This window comes from Thunnus thynnus, chromosome 20, assembly GCF_963924715.1.
Source record: "Thunnus thynnus chromosome 20, fThuThy2.1, whole genome shotgun sequence".
In the NCBI taxonomy this organism is placed as follows: Eukaryota; Metazoa; Chordata; class Actinopteri; order Scombriformes; family Scombridae; genus Thunnus; species Thunnus thynnus.
The window spans coordinates 4,054,790-4,071,938 of record NC_089536.1 but is presented as its reverse complement, the minus strand read 5'-3'; the positions used below and the strand labels follow the sequence as shown (position 1 = coordinate 4,071,938).

Here is a 17,149-nt window from a genome sequence, read left to right as displayed (position 1 = left end):
CTCAACTTCTCACTTTCATCAAGACGTTGGTGTTTCAACTCTGTAAGTTTCTGTAAGTAGCTGCAACTTCAAAATGTTCTGTCTGCAGGCTTTAAAACCTGAAGAGTGGAAAACATTAATGTTTAAAAGGGTCAAAAATCTTCACAAATGACTCACTACACAGGGGGAAAACAGTTTCCTTTCTGTCATTTTTCTGTGATATTGTGGAATAATTTCAGGCTGGATCGAGACCTTTTGAATCGCTGCCTGCATGTCTGATTTGTTCAGTCATTCAGATAAGTCTGTCGGCTCCTTCTGCCAGTTAAAGAAACAATCAATTGGGATTAAGAAGGGGGGGGATAAAAAGGGATGAAAAATAGCGTCAGAAATATGGCTACAAGTGTGGATGAGATGGACACGGCTGTACAGATTGTTTTTATTTTAACTTTTAAAATTGAGACACGTCCTCGCTCAACATGACAAGAGTTAACTGCCCAGGAGAGTCGAGAGCATCTGGACGTCTGGAGACGAAACATCTTCAAGAACCTGAAACAAGTCCAGTTTCCTCTTGACTGGATATATCCAGAACTTCACAGACGTGTATATTTTTTGAAGTTTCTATTTATCTGAGTTTTCATGACTGCTGCGTTTTAGAGAGTCGCCAAACGAGGTTTCATCGTAGCATCTACAGTGAAAATAAAAGATCTTGTGTCTTATGTTGAATAGGACAGATCTGACAGTTACTACTTATTTAAAACACCCTCCATTACTAAACATGATGTCCGACTGAATGACACCACAGTATAAGTGGATGATTTTTGGTCATACTGGTATCCATCCGTGCAGATGGTTTGGGTTGTATTTGTCTCTGAGATTACTGAACACGCTCCAGTATAATTGAAGTGCATAGAATTATGTTTTTAGTGATCACAGGATTTACAAAACGCATCTGTTTCCAGACATATTCTCCTGCTTAAATCAGGATTATCCACAGAAAATGCTGCTTTCAAAGGGAAAGTAGTTCCATTAAAAACTGCAGTGATTTACTAATAAATTACACTGAAGTTTACTGCAAAGTACTGCACACTTTGGTAATAATTAAAGGGGAAATAGGAAAAACCTTGAAAGAATAGTTTGTTTTTTAACTTTAAAAAGTAACTATTCTTTCATTATTCACCATTATTGAAAACTGTATTCTCTGCAGTTATTTTATTTTTGCCAGTTTTTGCAGTTCTTCCTGAAACGCCGCCGTTAGTTCCTCACAGCCTCAAAGTTTCATCCAGCGGGTCTCGCGCTCTCGTTGTGTTGAGTTATGGAGTTAATTAACCGACTCTGCCACAACTACTGAAGTACAATCTGCTTTTAGCTGCGGTTAAAAAAAAATCAGAGCCTAATTTGCTATATTTAATCTGCTCAAACTCAGCGTGAACATGTTGAAGGTCAGTGCGCCGCAGCAGCTTTCCTCCCCGAAACACCCCGAGGACAAAACAGTTTTACAGCTCAAATGAGCAGCAGAAGCAACAAAGTCTGCAAAAGGTTATTAATGGCAGGATTATCGAATGGAAACCAAGGGATGGAAGGTGGTGCGGCAGTTATGGGACTACATATTAAAATGCTGGTTGGAAAAGTGGAGATAATGGCTTTCGCACTGAACAATAGAGCTGCCCTCAATTTAACACTCGGGCACATTATTCGTGGCCGTCCCTGAGCGCTGTGCTGCGAGGACGCCTCGGGCAGTCGGATGCCTGCTGAACCGGGTCGAGCCCAGAGTGAAAAAAAAAAAAAAAACTTCATTAATAACTAGCGGTTTTGTCTCCATTCAGTGCTGCAAATTAATCCCTAAATAAACACCAGAGCTGCTTAATTAAAGAGGAAAGTGTGAGGTGCAGAGGGAGGAGGAGGAGGAGGAGGAGGAAGAAGAGGAGAGGCCGTGATTGAGAAACAGTCCCACCGGTGGAACAATGAACCCAAACGTCGCCGCCGCCGCCGCCGCAATCTGAGAGCTGTGGGAGGCGATGAGAGCCGAGAGAGTCAAACAAGAAGATGAAAAACAAGTCCGATTTCTTTTCTTGAAGTCTGAAAGGTCGACCTTTTCAGATCAGATTTAAACCACAAAACCTCCTTAAAACTCGGACCCGTTGACCCAAATATAACAGGCAGAAAGTCTCTGATTAAACCTTCATATTAACCTCAATGCTTCACAGGAAACTTGCATCATAAAAACATTAATGATTATGAATTTAACTATTTGACATTGTGATTATTTACAGTATGTATACGGAGTAAAATAAGTTAATCTGTGATTAAACCAGTCAAACCAGACTGAATGATCTAAAAACAACAACAAACAAAGACTTCATGTTTACCCAACAGAACTGATTTACTGTACTGACTGTTAGTATTAGGAAAGTATTTTTAATCTGCGTCAGACAGCGTTCACTGTGTGTTTAATCGACATTTCAATTAAAACCAATCTGTTCACAGTGTGATGCTCACACTAAAAGTAAACACTGAACCAGAGCTGCTCAGTTAATCAATTATTCAACAGAAAAATAACTAGAAATGATTAATTGGTTGTCAAAAGTAGTTGATGATTAATTTTCAAAGAGAAATGGTAAAAAAATCTCCAGTCTGAGCTTCTTAAATGTGAATAATTTCTGGTTTCTTGAGTCTTCTATAACAGTAAACTTGATGTTTTTAGATTGTGGGATCCCGTTGGGTTTTTGGGAAACTGTGATCAACATTTTTCACCGTTTTTCTGACATTTTTATAAACAACTAATCAATTAATCAAGAAAACACCAGATCGGTTTTGTCCATTTGCAATTCCAGTTAATGTTGACAGAAAGAGAAAATTACTTCTCAGTTTTAGCCACAACATGTAAAATATTACAGCAAACACATCAAAACAAGCTCACTACATTTATAACCGAGCAGCAGCCGTGATCTGATCTGATCTTCATCCGATCGTTCAGGACACGTTTTTACCTCAAACTGAACATCAAACCACAACCGATCTGACAGAAATTCAGTCTAAAGTTAGTCCAGTGTGACCAATTTGTGGTAAAAAAATCCGTCATAATTTATACAGTATCTCTCCAGCTGTGTCGCTGTGTAGGAAACAACGAATAAAAGGTTAAAATTTGAGTGTTTACAACCAAACATTTGTTTTAAACAGACTATCACTGTCAGACTGCAGCGGTTGTCGGTTGTACCTTCCATCTCTCCGCTGCGGCAGCCTCATCCTCCCCTCAGGTGATCCGAGCTGCTCACTCGTCAGTTACAAAGCGGACAGTTTCAAAGCTTTAAAGAGCAGGTCTGAAAAATCGGATTTGCCTGCTGTGCGAGGAGGAGGAGGAGGAGGAGGAGGACGAGGAGAGGGGGAGAGAGGGGAGGATGGAGATGGAAGTCGACGGGACAGGAAGAGAGAGGAGAGGGGAGGATAAATGCGCAGCTGGAGGAGGTATAAATGACATTTTTGGTGTGGAGTTGCTCTCGGACCCCGGGCGTCCCTCCTACGGAACAGATCCCCAAAGAGAGAGCGCTGATCTGCTCTGGTTAATAACGTCGTGGCAGCACAGCGGCGCAGCAGCGAACGCTTTGTGTTAACATCTCTATTAACGCTGCTGCTGTTGGCTTCAAACCTCACAATCACTGCTTGCATTTGTTTGTTTTTCTTTTTCCTCCCCCCCTCACAGAAAGTTCCACGGCGGGTTCATGTGTCGAGGAGACATCAAACATCTCGTGTGGCTCCGGCTGTGAGCTGCTGTATAATCGCTGCCCTTCTCACTACTTCATAGAGTCAGTTCAGAGGCTTTTAGCTCGGCTCCTCGGGACTCTGAGCCCCGCTGCTTTTCATTCCAGACACCAAATCACAGAGCGGTTTTACACCTGGGAGGCCAGGTGCAGCAACTCCTGCTGCGCTTTGCAGCACAGAGGGTCACTGAGAGTCGGCCGGAGGGATCCTCACCAAAATGACTTTTCATTGAAACTCAGCCGGCAGTTTGAACCAAATGAAATCCTTTAATATGAAGGTGCATAAAGCTGCTGGTCTGTGGCGAGCAGGCAGCCGTCACCGCCGAGGACACGACACCGAAGTTTAAACAGTTTGCTGCCGTTTGAATCCATCGATGTGTGAAGTTGCACAGCTTTAAAATCAGTTTAAATCTAAAACTACTGCAGCAAAAACTCCATCTGTTAATTATTAAAGAGTTAGTTCACTGAAAAACATGAAAAAACATCCAGTCTCTTCCCTCTAGTGGAATCTATTCATGCAGATAATTTGTGTTTTTCTTGTATATATGGACTGTTTTTTTGTTTGTGTTGCTAACAGCAGTGTTCAGATTACAGCAGCAGTGAAGCTGAAAGAGACCCGAGCTCCTCCGAAAGCAGAAAAAACTGATCTGAGTTCAGGAGGATCACGAAAAACCGACGATCAAACTTTACATGATAGCAGTTAATGTCAAATAATGTTCTGCTGGTTTTATCCTCTGTCAATGAAGCATAATGAGACACTGAGGAATGAGACACTTTAAAACAATAAACTTATCTATAAATATAATAATATATCTGCTGAGTTCATGTAGAGATTGATCAGCACTAGAGCTGAAATCAATGGTTGATAAATCCGTCGACAGAAAAAGTGGCAACTGATTGATTCATAATTGATTTTTCAAGCTTCTTAGTTTTCTTTGTCTTATGTGATAATAAACTTAATATCTTTGGGTCGAAGCCTGTCGGTTAAACAAAACAAGACATTTAAGGACTTAAAGGAAACTGAAGTAATTAATGTGTAATTTAAATATGTGTATAATTTTGTATAATGTGTCCTACAGAGAGGAGAAGATAAATTATCTGACGTTGCTATAGATACATTGCATTTAATTTAAAATGATTTAACTCTGCAGACCTCGTTGTGTTTTCATAGGAACTATTTCTTCAGTGGAAAGTGGTTCCAGAGCAAAATGAAGATGAAGTTTCTGGGGAAAATGTTGCTCCGTTGGCCTTCATTGTTTTGGGGTAATAACAGAAATAAAACTTTGTAGTTGAGGTGAACAAACTCTTTAAAATACTTTTTTCATGTCTTTGAAACCGTCTCACTGAAAGGTCCATTTAGTAGCTCAAGACTGAGATGATGACAGATGAAGCGAGCTACTAAACGAACCTCGTAGCTGCATCCATCTTTACACAATTAACCTTCGTTTGGATTCTCCTTCCTGTCCAGTGCAGCTTCTGATGAACTCAATATGAAGAATCAGGTCGTTTAAACTTTTACCTATAAAATGATAAAAACCTTCAGACTACAGTTTGGTTTATTTTTTATTTGTCAACCTTTGTTTCTTTTCACAGCAGCTTCCTGTCTTCATCGTCGGAGACAAATCGATACGAGACGGATGAGAAAGTTTTCACATTTTGAGGAGCTTTCTTATAAATTCACATTGGGATCAATTTATTTTTTTTGGGGGGAAGCATGAGAGGAGACGTTTCACTCCGCGGCTCAGTGGTTTCATCCTAAACTCATGCGGAAGAAGATAATTGAATTTCCTAAAGATATTTCCAGCACCCGCCTCGTAAAAATCAAACAGGTAATTAGCGAACGTCCCTCTGTTTACCCATCGCGCCGTGAATAATCCCATTCGCTCCACGGAAAAAAAAGCGCCGCTTAATACGAGCTTGTTTCATGTGAACTTAATTGACTTTAGCGTTGAGCTCCGTTATTGATTTAACTCGGAGTAAAAATATGCCAGCATGAGGTGTTTCTCAGCTCAGACTTAAAACCTTTTAACACCCCGTAAGTTTCAAACAAACACCTGCACTCCTCCTCCTCCTCCTCCTCCTCCTCCTCCTCCTCATCCTCCTCCTCATCCTCCTCCTCCAACGACGACGACGGCGACAAAGTTTGAAACAAGTCAGCGTGACACTTTCTCTGATTTAAGACTCTTCGCTCAGAGGATTTACAGGCCGATAATGTCAACAGAGAGAATCAAACTCCTGACAAAAGCCTCCGACCTTCATCATTAACTGAACTTCAGGTTTTTGTTTCACTGCACAAAGAAGTCGGCTTACAAAATAAATAAAAAAAACCTCTCTGATCTGTAAGAACAAGACAGTCACACTTTGTCTGCAAGACATTTTCTTCTTCTGAAGCGATCATGTTGACATTTTTGGACAGTAATTGCAAAGCTGGCAGAAGTTCACACAGTCTAATAAAATCTGTTTTTCATCTTCTTTGTACTAATATGAAGATTTTTCCATCATTTTCTTTCAATTGATTGTTTCACTCGGCTAATCCTCATTTCTAAATATGCACTTATTCTTAGTTTGTGTCATAAATGTGTGATATATACATCTATGCCGATCGAGAAGTAAATAAATTCATGTTTAATGAAGCCGTATAAATAAAGACAGCATGGGTGTGGTTGAACTAGAAACTAATTTAAAGTGTTTTTCCCTCCGTCGACGCTGCACAATCCTCCACATTCTTTAATTTAATTATAGAACAACAAATTATGTGAATACTTCAAATTATATACATACTTACAATTACATACACACAAGTTAACAGCTGCTTATATGATTAAAGTTAAAGTGTGATCTTAGTTTTTGTTTTTGAGTTCATTTTATGTGAATTTGAGTGAATGTAGCTGCAGTTTCCTGCTGGGGTTTGTAAAGCGCACTATAAAAAGTGCATATCTGTCCCTATAACATTTTTTTGCAGTTTTTGTTTCTTTATTTTTGCTTGAAACCTTTTTTTTGTAGGTTTGAAACACTTGTTTGACGTGTGTTGGGCTACTTACCGTCTAAATTCATGATGTCGCTGTAGCGCCACCTATAGTTGAAGTTTATATGTTCATGTTTTTTTTTAGCTAAATTTGGTTGTAATTTTACACCACATGAGTCAAGTTGTACCTAAATATATCATGTGAGGGGTTTTCTGCAGAGATCAACAAATTAACGACACATACAGTAGAATGACGTTTCAGAACTACTCAGCTGTATATGACAATAACTCCTCCTAATATCATTAATCAATTAACCTGGACCCAGTTAAATGGTAGAAAATTGATTTATAGATTAACTAATTACAAAATAATGAATTTAATGTTAAACTTGACTTGTCTATAATGAGCTTCCTCGCTGCTGTAGCTGCAGCAGTGACAGATGCTGCTGAAACGATCCACTGTTTCACTTGTAGTTTATAGATGTAGAACATCTACCGACAGCAGCAAACACGTACAAACAACTACTGTTACTGTCTACAGCAGGAAAGAGACGATATGTGATGATTAAAGAGCTTTGTGAATGAAATTTTAAAGACTTTTTGATGCTTCTAAGGCCTTTCTGAGGGAGCTGAATTCAATGTTTTTAAGACTTTTCAAGACGTGCAGATACACCGTGTATCAAAAAAGTTTATGGACTCATTCAAATTTGTAATAAAGTTTGGTGAGGATCTGAAGTATGAGTTTGAATTTAAGTTGTAAAATTAAGACTCATTTTAAATGAAAAATCCAGGAAGAAACTAATTTGGCTTTACACTTGTAGCTTTGCACCAAATTTTAGTTACATTTATGACCTTTTTTTTTGTGTAACTCTGCTAACGAGCAAAACAAATGAGGCTGAAAAGAAAACTTCCATGAGCGAGCTAATGAAAGTGTGGTTTTGCTGTCTAATTTAATAAAGCTTGTCTACCGATTACACCTTTAAATCAGCGGTTTGATGTTCTAGAAACAACAAACTGACAGCGGTTCACTCACTTCTGTGAGAAGAGGTCTCTGTAGGGGCTGCCGTGCTGCATGGCGATGCCGTAGCCTTTACTGCTCATGCCATTTCCCGACACGGTGATGGTGCAGTCGTCATCCGTCAGGGCTGCGTACTCCAGCACCGCCATGTCCCACAGGAAGGCGTACGGACTCTTCTTCGCCTGCAGACACGGAGCAGGGAGAAGAAGACACACACATGTAGAAACTGTTATCTGATGTTATCTGGTATCAGTTTATGGTGTTTGTTCAACATTTCTCTGACAAACTGAAAAACTGCCCTCCTGATTTTGTTCTTGTTTCTATGGCAACGCTCTTTGAAACTGGCCAATCAGCTGTTATTTAAGTCTCCTCCAGTATGGCTGCTGGTTTCTGCTCTGCTCAGAACAGCCTAACTGAGAAGTGAGAGGATTTTTTTTACTGAGACATAAAGTTCAGGTGACAGTCGATTAATTGATTAGTCGACTGGCAGAAAATCAGTCACATTTCTGATTCAAACGGTTCAAACGATTCAAAACATTTTTGCCTGATCTAAACATGTTTTGCTTTTATATCACAGTAAACTGAATATAAAACGTCACTTCAGGCTTTGTGGAATTGTGAAGAGCATTTTTCATTATTTTCAGGCATTTTATAAATCTCTACTTCTTGAATTATACCAGCATATAATCAGCATTTCAGTTTCATTATTGTTTCTACTTGACTTGCTGAAATAAACTGATCCATCGAGATGTGGACAGCGAGTCATAGGTCTGGCAGCAGGATGATGACATGTTAATAACATTTATGTCAACCTCCAAGTCGTAGTTATGAACGGGAAACTGATACTTATCAATTAACAATACTTAACCTCTTAAAATCCAACCGGGTCGCCAGTGACCCGCTTAAGCCAGTCGCTAGCGGCAGCATCACGCAGTAATGAGTCAAAGCAACTGGCACAATTTGGCCAATTGGAGATGAGTGGAGACACCAGTGACACCACAAACTAAAAACTCCATAACTCCCATAAGGCTCGGCCTAGAGGTCTGGAATATTATACAGGTTGACAAGATGTAGAAGGTTTATGGTGATATGTCTGCATAGTTCTGGTATAAAGCATGTCTTAATTATTGTTATTCAAATATGACTCATTATAGACGAGGACCAAAAACACTTTTTTGAACTGATGTAGTTTTGTTTGTGTTGTAGCCACATGCTAAACAAACACATTTCCAGAAACTAGAAGATGTTACTTGTCAAATGAAGCCTGATACATGAATCATGGCCTTACAGTTCTTCTGTTAGAAGCTTTTCCATTCGGCCAAATAGGCAAACAAACATGGACGACTCACATCAACTAAAGTCCATCGTCCGATGTATTTAAATCCAAATCTAACGGATATAATGTAATTTTGTCAATGCACATCATCATCTCTTCTCCAGCAGCACATCATGTTTTATTCACCAAATGCCTTCATCAGGGAGACATTCTGGACTTCTTCTGGTTTCGGCACTTTAAACCCGAGAAGATTAAATGAGGAATAAGTTTTGATGCCATTTTTGTAGAATGTACCAGGTCTTGTTTTCAAGTGAAAAAAATGTTTTTTGGAGATTTTGTTTAAAGATGGATGAACTGACTTCAATGTTCAGGTTGTTACTCAGAAGTATTCAGAGATAGAAATGATATAAATGTGCCTGAAATACTTCAGAATGAAGATGAATATTTAGCTTTTTACTGATTGATGGCTTCAGATGTAAAAGAACATTTTTCTGGATGATATTGTGAAAAGATTACGTGTCCTGGTTCATGACCGTCGACATTTCTAAGGGGATTATTGTCAATTTTGTATATAATTAGTTTAAAGAAGCAATTGATTGTGATGTTTTATGTATATGGTGATTTATTGGTCACATGATGAATCTGTGAAATGCATATAAGGGGAAGAAGAGGCCTCGGGCAACAACCCTGATGAAGGCCAGATAGCCGGCGGCGTTTGGTGAATAAATAGTGAGGAAGAGTTGTGCAACGGTGTTTTCATTCTGATGGATTCTGATGCGTTGAAGCTCACGCTGGTCTGCACCTCGCTGTGTTTGCACCTCGCTGTGTTTGCACTCTCAAAGCAGAAAAATGTCGCTCGCAGGTCTTTAACATGGAAATCTTTCCAATCCTTCAATGATGCATAAACAAACAAACAAAGCAGGCTTCGAATGAAACCCTTAAACTAAAACATACGATCACAACATGTCATTTTGTAAAGATATCTCTCTAGAAGTGTCAAACAGCTTCCTGTCATGGTGTCGTTTTTATACGAGCCGGTGTCACTTTAAATAAAAAGAACTGCAGGGTTTGCGAGTTTGGACCGCGAGCGTTGATATGCAGAGGAGGCGAGTCGTCCTCTCGGCTGGGTGAGGAGGCGACATGAGCAACACACACACACACACACACACACACACACACACACACACACACACACACACTTATATAAAAGCAGCAGCAGCAGCGGGTGGAGTGTAAGTGGATGAGGATGTGGGTGTTTTCACTGTGTCAGCAGAGCTGCTGCTGCCGCCGGAGCATCTGCCTTCACCGCCTCAACCTGTTCACCGTCTCTGCTAATTGTTCCTGTGAGTGTGTTTGTACTCTCTCTCTCTCTCTCTCTCTCTCTCTGTCTCTCTCTCCTCCCTTGTATAGTAACAGAGAGACTTCAGTCTTTAGACCCTTTCATGCTGTTAAAGGCTAATTACAGCGCGTCACGTCTCTGTGATGCTCTGCTCCGATTGCTTCTAGCTGCCGTTGTTTGCCTCTTTGTGTTCACCTCTCATCATCTAAAGAGAGACAGAGTGTGTGTTTTCTCTCTCTCTCTCTCTCTCCAGGTAACACCGGGAGACAAAGCTGCGTGCGGTGTTTGCAGGAGCGTGAGACGACGCTAAGCTACGTGACGACACGCTGGGGTGCAGAGAGCAGAGCGGTAAAAGCTCAGCAGTAAAAAAAAAAAGGTTCTTGTGAATCAAAAGGAGGACAAACAAGGACACAAAGGAGACGCAGAGAAACCGCAGATACACACAGTGTCACTACAGCAGAAATACCTCTACAGAGAGTCAATCATTTATTCTCTTATTTATATTATGTACAGTATATATGTATATATTTAATGATTACATTATAGAGTAAGTTATGTATTTATGAACCAGGAGCCTCTCAGATCCTCTAGTTCTTCTCTTTTAGCTGCAGAATGAAGCTGAAAATATTGATATTTTTTAACTAGACTATATATATATTCATTATTATCATTTTATTAACTGTTTTATTATAATCTGTTTATTTTGTGTAATATTTTATTTTGACTGTCTTTTATTGCTTGTGTTATCTTTCTATTATTTTAACTGTTCTCTTTTATTATTGGTCTCATCCAATTAACTCTTTTAAAGCAGGTTTAATTGAATCTTTTTCTTTCTAATAATAATAATTTATTATCATCTGTTATTATTTATCTATTTTATTTACATTTTACAAGCCACCTTGGTTGTTTACATGTATCTCGGGTTTGCATTAGTCTCCCAATCAATATTCATCATCCTGTGTGTTAATCAATCAAAAGCACTTCATTCCACTTGTATGAAAGGTGCTATGTCAATACAGTCTGATTGATTGATTGATTGATTAGGACTCATCTCATTTATGGATTGGTTCCCGTGTAGAGGAAAGTTCTTTGTCCCTAATTTCAGATTGGACATAAACACTGAAACATTCAAATACTTCAATTAGTTCTGTATTTCAAATACTCTAAATCCTACTTTGATATATTTCTTTATTCATCTACAAAACCAAAAATTAGTAGAAAGGTGCCATCTTATATCTCATCCTCGCTGCTCTTTTATGTATTTAAAAAGCTCCAGTGACTGACTGACGCTTCAGGAACCCTGAACCGATCAAGGAAAAACTTCCCTTCCTGTTAAAGGAATGAATGAACTGATCTACTTACAAGTATTGTGTGTGTGTATTAAAAGTCTGATATATCTGATTCCTCTGTTGTTGTCTAGAAACTTGCACTGGTTGACATGTTCCTTCATCATGAAGAGTTTAGTCACGTAAGTTAGTTTAGAAACGGACTAATTTTCGTAATGAACGGAAACGTGTCATGGTGATGTCATCAGGGTTACAACAGTTTGTGCTCGAAGGCGACACATTTGTAACAGACGGTTCGATGAGGCCGTTTACCAGAATGAAAAGATGCTATCCAGTTGCATTGTGGGAAATGTAGGATGTGTAACAGGGTTAGAAATAACCCTTCAGTATGAATTTCTTCAAAATAGATATTGTATATGAACATAGTTTTAGAGCCACCTGGTGGAATAATAGTGCAACTGCATAAACAGCCTCAGCAAAGAAAGATACTTTCATGCTGGAGGTGGCTACATATGAGCAATGCTGCAACCAATGTGTTTATGTTTAATGCTTTAAAATAGTTTCTGCAACAGTCAGTAGCGTGCATTCTGACTATAAACACTAGTAGCATGTAGTCAGAAAGTTACAGACGTTTGTGGGCAGGAAGAGTAGTCCACGAGTGCTGTTTTGATTAGCATATCGAGCTAATGCTAGTTAGCTAGCTGGGCGCTTGCAGTTGCATAACACATTGTTGTGTCGCTGATTTTTGTACCAGGTAGGTTTTTGTTAAGTGAGGGTTTTTACATATAGTTGATAAAATGTTTGTTTTTGTAAAACAACGTGTTGCACTACATATATTTTGTTGTTTTTATTGTTAATTTAGAAGAAAACAGCTCTTACTGCCTATGACATGTTTTACACTGGAATGTACAGGAATGGAAGACTGATAGCATTGTAATGTGAAGCTGTGTTTTATATTAGTCTTTTGTAAAAATGCTGGAGATGTGGGCGCTTGCAGTTGTGTGACATTGTCGACGGTGACGTGTTGCTGATTTTTGTACTAGAGTAAAGAACCAGAGTGAAAGCAAGTCCTGCGTGGCCGTGCCGTTCTTCCTGCGCCACAGAAAGTCCACAGAAAGACACGACCCGTCACAGATGCAGGATTATTTTGACCCATAATACAGACTACGAGTCAGGATATCTCACCCTCTGCAAAGGAATTTATTATGAATTTATTTGTATTTATGAGGAAATGAGACGTTCATCCTACAGGTGATGATGGAGGAGCTGTTAGTTCATGCAGAAATCTCTTCTGAGGGCGACATAACTTACTCTGCAAACTGTTTTTTTTTTTTTTTTTTTAAATAACGATGAAACGTGGCATCGCTCTCAGTTCAAAAGCTAAACAGAAACCATCCTCTCAGTGCAGCCTGAGTGAATCCGGATGTTAGCGAGTCTCTCTGCCAGCATGTAGGAGGACTGAGGGCAGCTGAGCAGCTCTGTATTGGAAAAGCACTCGACAATAGCAATAAAACTGATTAAAATGTGTGTGTGTGTGTGTGTGTGTGTGTAAGCGTTACCGGGTTACTGCAGGGGAGAAAAAACGTCAAAGAAACTAGGGGGGATGTTTATTATGCAAATGGCTGAATTATGGATGCGCTCGGAGGAGATTTGTCTCCGATGCTAATTTGTCATCAGCTTTTTGGGAGATCTATGAGCATAATAATGTACAGCAGCAAAAACACCACTTCTGTTTTCACACACACACACACACACACTGCGACACTACCGCACTAATTGGTGTATTGTGGAACTGCTGTTGCAATTAAGTAATGGGTAAATAGAGGAGTGTCTTTGTGTGTTTGCCTGCTGTGAATAAGACGGTATGAGTGTGTGTGTGTGTCACAATTACTGATAACACAGCAGATGTGTCATATATACACACAAAACCTGAACTTATACAACATGTCTGATGAGTAAAGTTCTCCTTAAAGATCCCTGCTGGTGGTTTGTGTGTTTTTTTAATCCAATTAACCACAAATCACACATCTGTGATTGATGGACAGCTGCTTTAATTACTTTATTCATCCCGACTGATAATTGTGCAGCTAAGTCACGTAGTTCAGTTCAACTAGTAGGTACAATTAACTGTCAAAAATAGGATTTATAAATGTGTGTAAATGAGTGTGTTTAATAATACAGCTGCAAGCAGACACACACACATCAGTTATCAATATAAACCTTTTAGGCAAAATATCCCCCATACACACACAAAAGATGTCCAGATGCTCTGTTGAAAATAAGGACATGTTGGTTTTTAATTAAGCTAGCAGTGTGGGTCTAGAAAGAGGAGGAAGCACTTTACTAAGTAAAAGTAACCAAGTAAAAGTACAAAGATGTTGGAACTAAAATGTATTTAACATATCAAAAGTACTCATTATGCAAAATGCCCCCATTTTGTTTATTATATATTAATCATGTATATATTATTGGAATATTAATACTGATTGATGCATTGACATGTAGATGTAACTCACATTAGAGCTCATTTTAGTCTAATCTGTAACAATATTTTTTTTACTTTATAAACAGTGATAAAATATTATTATATGTTTTATTTATAGTATAAAATCTGAAAAGTAGCTTGATGCTACAGTGGTGAAATAAATGTGGTGCAGTGGAAGTATAAAGTATCAGAAAATGGAAATATTCAAGTATAAAAATTGTACTTTTACATTTTTTTTTACATTCCAGCACTGGTTGTGTGGATGATGATGATGATGGTGATGATGATGAGTGTTGGTCGGTTCACCACTTTGATCAAAAGTGAAATATCTCAACATCTACAGGATGAATTATCTCAAACTTCCGTCCAGACGTTCATGTTCTACAGAGGATGAATCCTACTGATCTTTGTGATTTTGTGAAGTTGACATTTGATGGTTTTTGTCTTCAATAAATCTCAACATCTTTTATATGTTTTGAAATTTGGTTCAGAGGATGAATTATAATAATCCACCAACTTTCCATCAAGCAGCGTCATCAGGTCATTCATGTTGTCCAATAATTTGATTTATGATAAAATACCTGAAAAACTCATGACATCCGTCTCAGCTGTATCTGGGCTAACATGCTAACATGCTAACATGCTAAAACACTGGTGTAGACTTTTAATTTTCCTCATGGTCAGTGAAAAGTAAAACTTATTATATTAGAGCTGCAACTAAGAATTATTTTCATTACTAATCTGTTGATTATTTTCTCAATTACTCGATTAGTCATTTGGTCCATAAAATGTCAGGAAAATGTGAAAAACGTAGACGACTGTCAACATAAAATATTACAAAAGTAGAACAAAATATTCACATTTGAGAAGCTAGAATCAGAAAATTTGGACATTTTTTCTTAAAATGACTCAAAAGATTGATCAATTATCAAAATAATTGGCAATTAATCGACTAATCATTGCAGCTCTACATTATGTGCAGCAGATCTGACTTCAGTGAAAACTGTTCGAGTCGTTTAACAGTAGGTAAACATTTCTGTGAAACCCCGTTAACGTCAGAATCACCTTGCGTATGCCCTCCGACGGGCTGGACACGGAGTAGTCCATGCCGTTGTTCTTGCTGATGGTCCTCCACAGCTCGGCGTAGGTGCTGTCCTGCTCCAGAGGGTTGGTGCCTTTGTTCATGAAGTAGTCGTACACCGCCGAGTCCCTCACCGTGCCGTAGTCCACGTCGATCTGCCGCGCCAAGTCCTGGAACGACCTGGAGGACGCGACACAGAGGTGATGTTTCTCATATGACCAGAACAACACCGCATATGTTCATGATTGTTGTTTAATAATAAATATAAATAATATTTCAACCCAACTCTAACAAACTAAAATACCAACTGGTCTGAAAACTGTTCAGACTGTTCTGTGAGGGAAAGAATGAAGGTCAAAGTCAACATTCAGTACGTTATATAACCATTATGGTTTGGGGATATTAACAAAAACTCAAGTTTTAAAAGCCCAGTGTTTTAAATATGTGTTTGGCGTATTAAGACCTGAAGCCTGTGGATGTTAAAGAAGTGGGAGACCAGTTTTAATCAAGGACACCCGCAAGAATGACTGATTAGTTTCTCCAACTGCCTCCAGGTGTGTTGAGTCCTTTTTTTTTAATAAGTAGAAAAAAGAGAATAACAAAAGCTTTCAAACTTCATCAAAACAAACACAAGGATGAAAACTGACTTTCGAATAAACAGAAAGATAAATATTGAATTTGCTGTTCATCATCGAAATGGTTGAAGTGAATCTAAGAACAATAAGATTAAACCTGCATGTACAGTAAGCAGTGATGGAAAATAACTAAGTACATTCACTTAAGTACAATGTTGGAGGTACTTGTACTTTATTCGAGTATTTCCATGTGATACTACTTTATACTTCCACTCCACTACATGTCAGAGGGAAATATTGTACTTTCTACTCCACTACATTTATTTGACAGCTTTAGTTACTTTTCAGATGAAGATTTGACACAATGGATAATATAACAAGCTTTTAAAATACAACACATTGTTAAAGATGAAACCAGTGGTTTCAAACCTTTTTGTCTTTTGACGTCTTACAAAAAGCAGTGTGTAGTTGGGGTCACATTTCACATGTCTATGAGTTGTTAACAGCTCCACCAAATAGTGATTTTTCCCTCTAAACTTCTCACATGCTTTCATTTCAATAAATGTTCAAATGATCCAATATTTCAGCAAAAATCAAAGATTAGAGAAAAAACTGAAAACAGATTTGTGTATCAGAACTTTGTTTTTTCTTCTTTCCTCTCCCATTAATCATCTCACCACCCCTCAGATTTATCTGCTGACCCTTTGGAGGGGCCCGACCCCTAGGTTGGGAACCACTGGACTAAACTAGCTAACTGTATATAAAGTAGTGTAAACTAGCTCCACCTCCAGCAGCTACATCAGTAACATGCTGCTCTAACACTGATGCTTCACTATTAATAATCTAATGATGTCATATATAATAATATATCAGTCAGAGGGACCAAACCACTACTTTTACTGCAATACTTTAACTACATCAAGCTCATAATACTTATGTACTTTTACTGCAATACTTTAACTACATCAAGCTCATAATACTTATGTACTTTTACTGCAATACTTTAACTACATCAAGCTCATAATACTTACGTACTTTTACTGCAATACTTTAACTACATCAAGCTCATAATACTTATGTACTTTTACTGTAGTAGGAATTTTTCATGCAGGACTTTTACTTGTAATGGAGTATTTTTACATGGCTGTATTTACTACAGTAAAGGATCTGAATACTTCTTCCTCCTCTGGCAGTAATTGTATGTATTACCAGGAAATGCTGTGTAGTATCACGATATTTTGCAAATATGAACACAGAACATGAACTGAACTGTGTGGAAGCAAAGATATAAAATTCATATCCCAACATAAATGACAGGAAGGAAAAGCGATCGAGTCTGACTGGATTCGCAGCTTTTGATTATTAGGTATGTAAATTTTCTCTCTGAATT

The 17,149-nt window shown here is 38.4% G+C and overlaps 1 protein-coding gene across 2 annotated transcripts in view; it reads right to left on the bottom strand.

Moving 5' to 3' along the window:
• LOC137172343 (glutamate receptor ionotropic, delta-1-like) overlaps positions 1-17,149 on the bottom strand; it is a 288,473-nt gene that overhangs the window by 13,182 nt on the left and 258,142 nt on the right. For both annotated transcript variants that reach the window (XM_067576727.1, XM_067576726.1), the window contains exons 12-13: positions 15,169-15,364; positions 7,733-7,899 (exon numbers count right to left, since the gene is read on the bottom strand). In XM_067576727.1, coding sequence (XP_067432828.1) covers positions 7,733-7,899; positions 15,169-15,364 — 363 coding nt within the window. The remainder of the gene's footprint in view (positions 1-7,732; positions 7,900-15,168; positions 15,365-17,149) is intronic.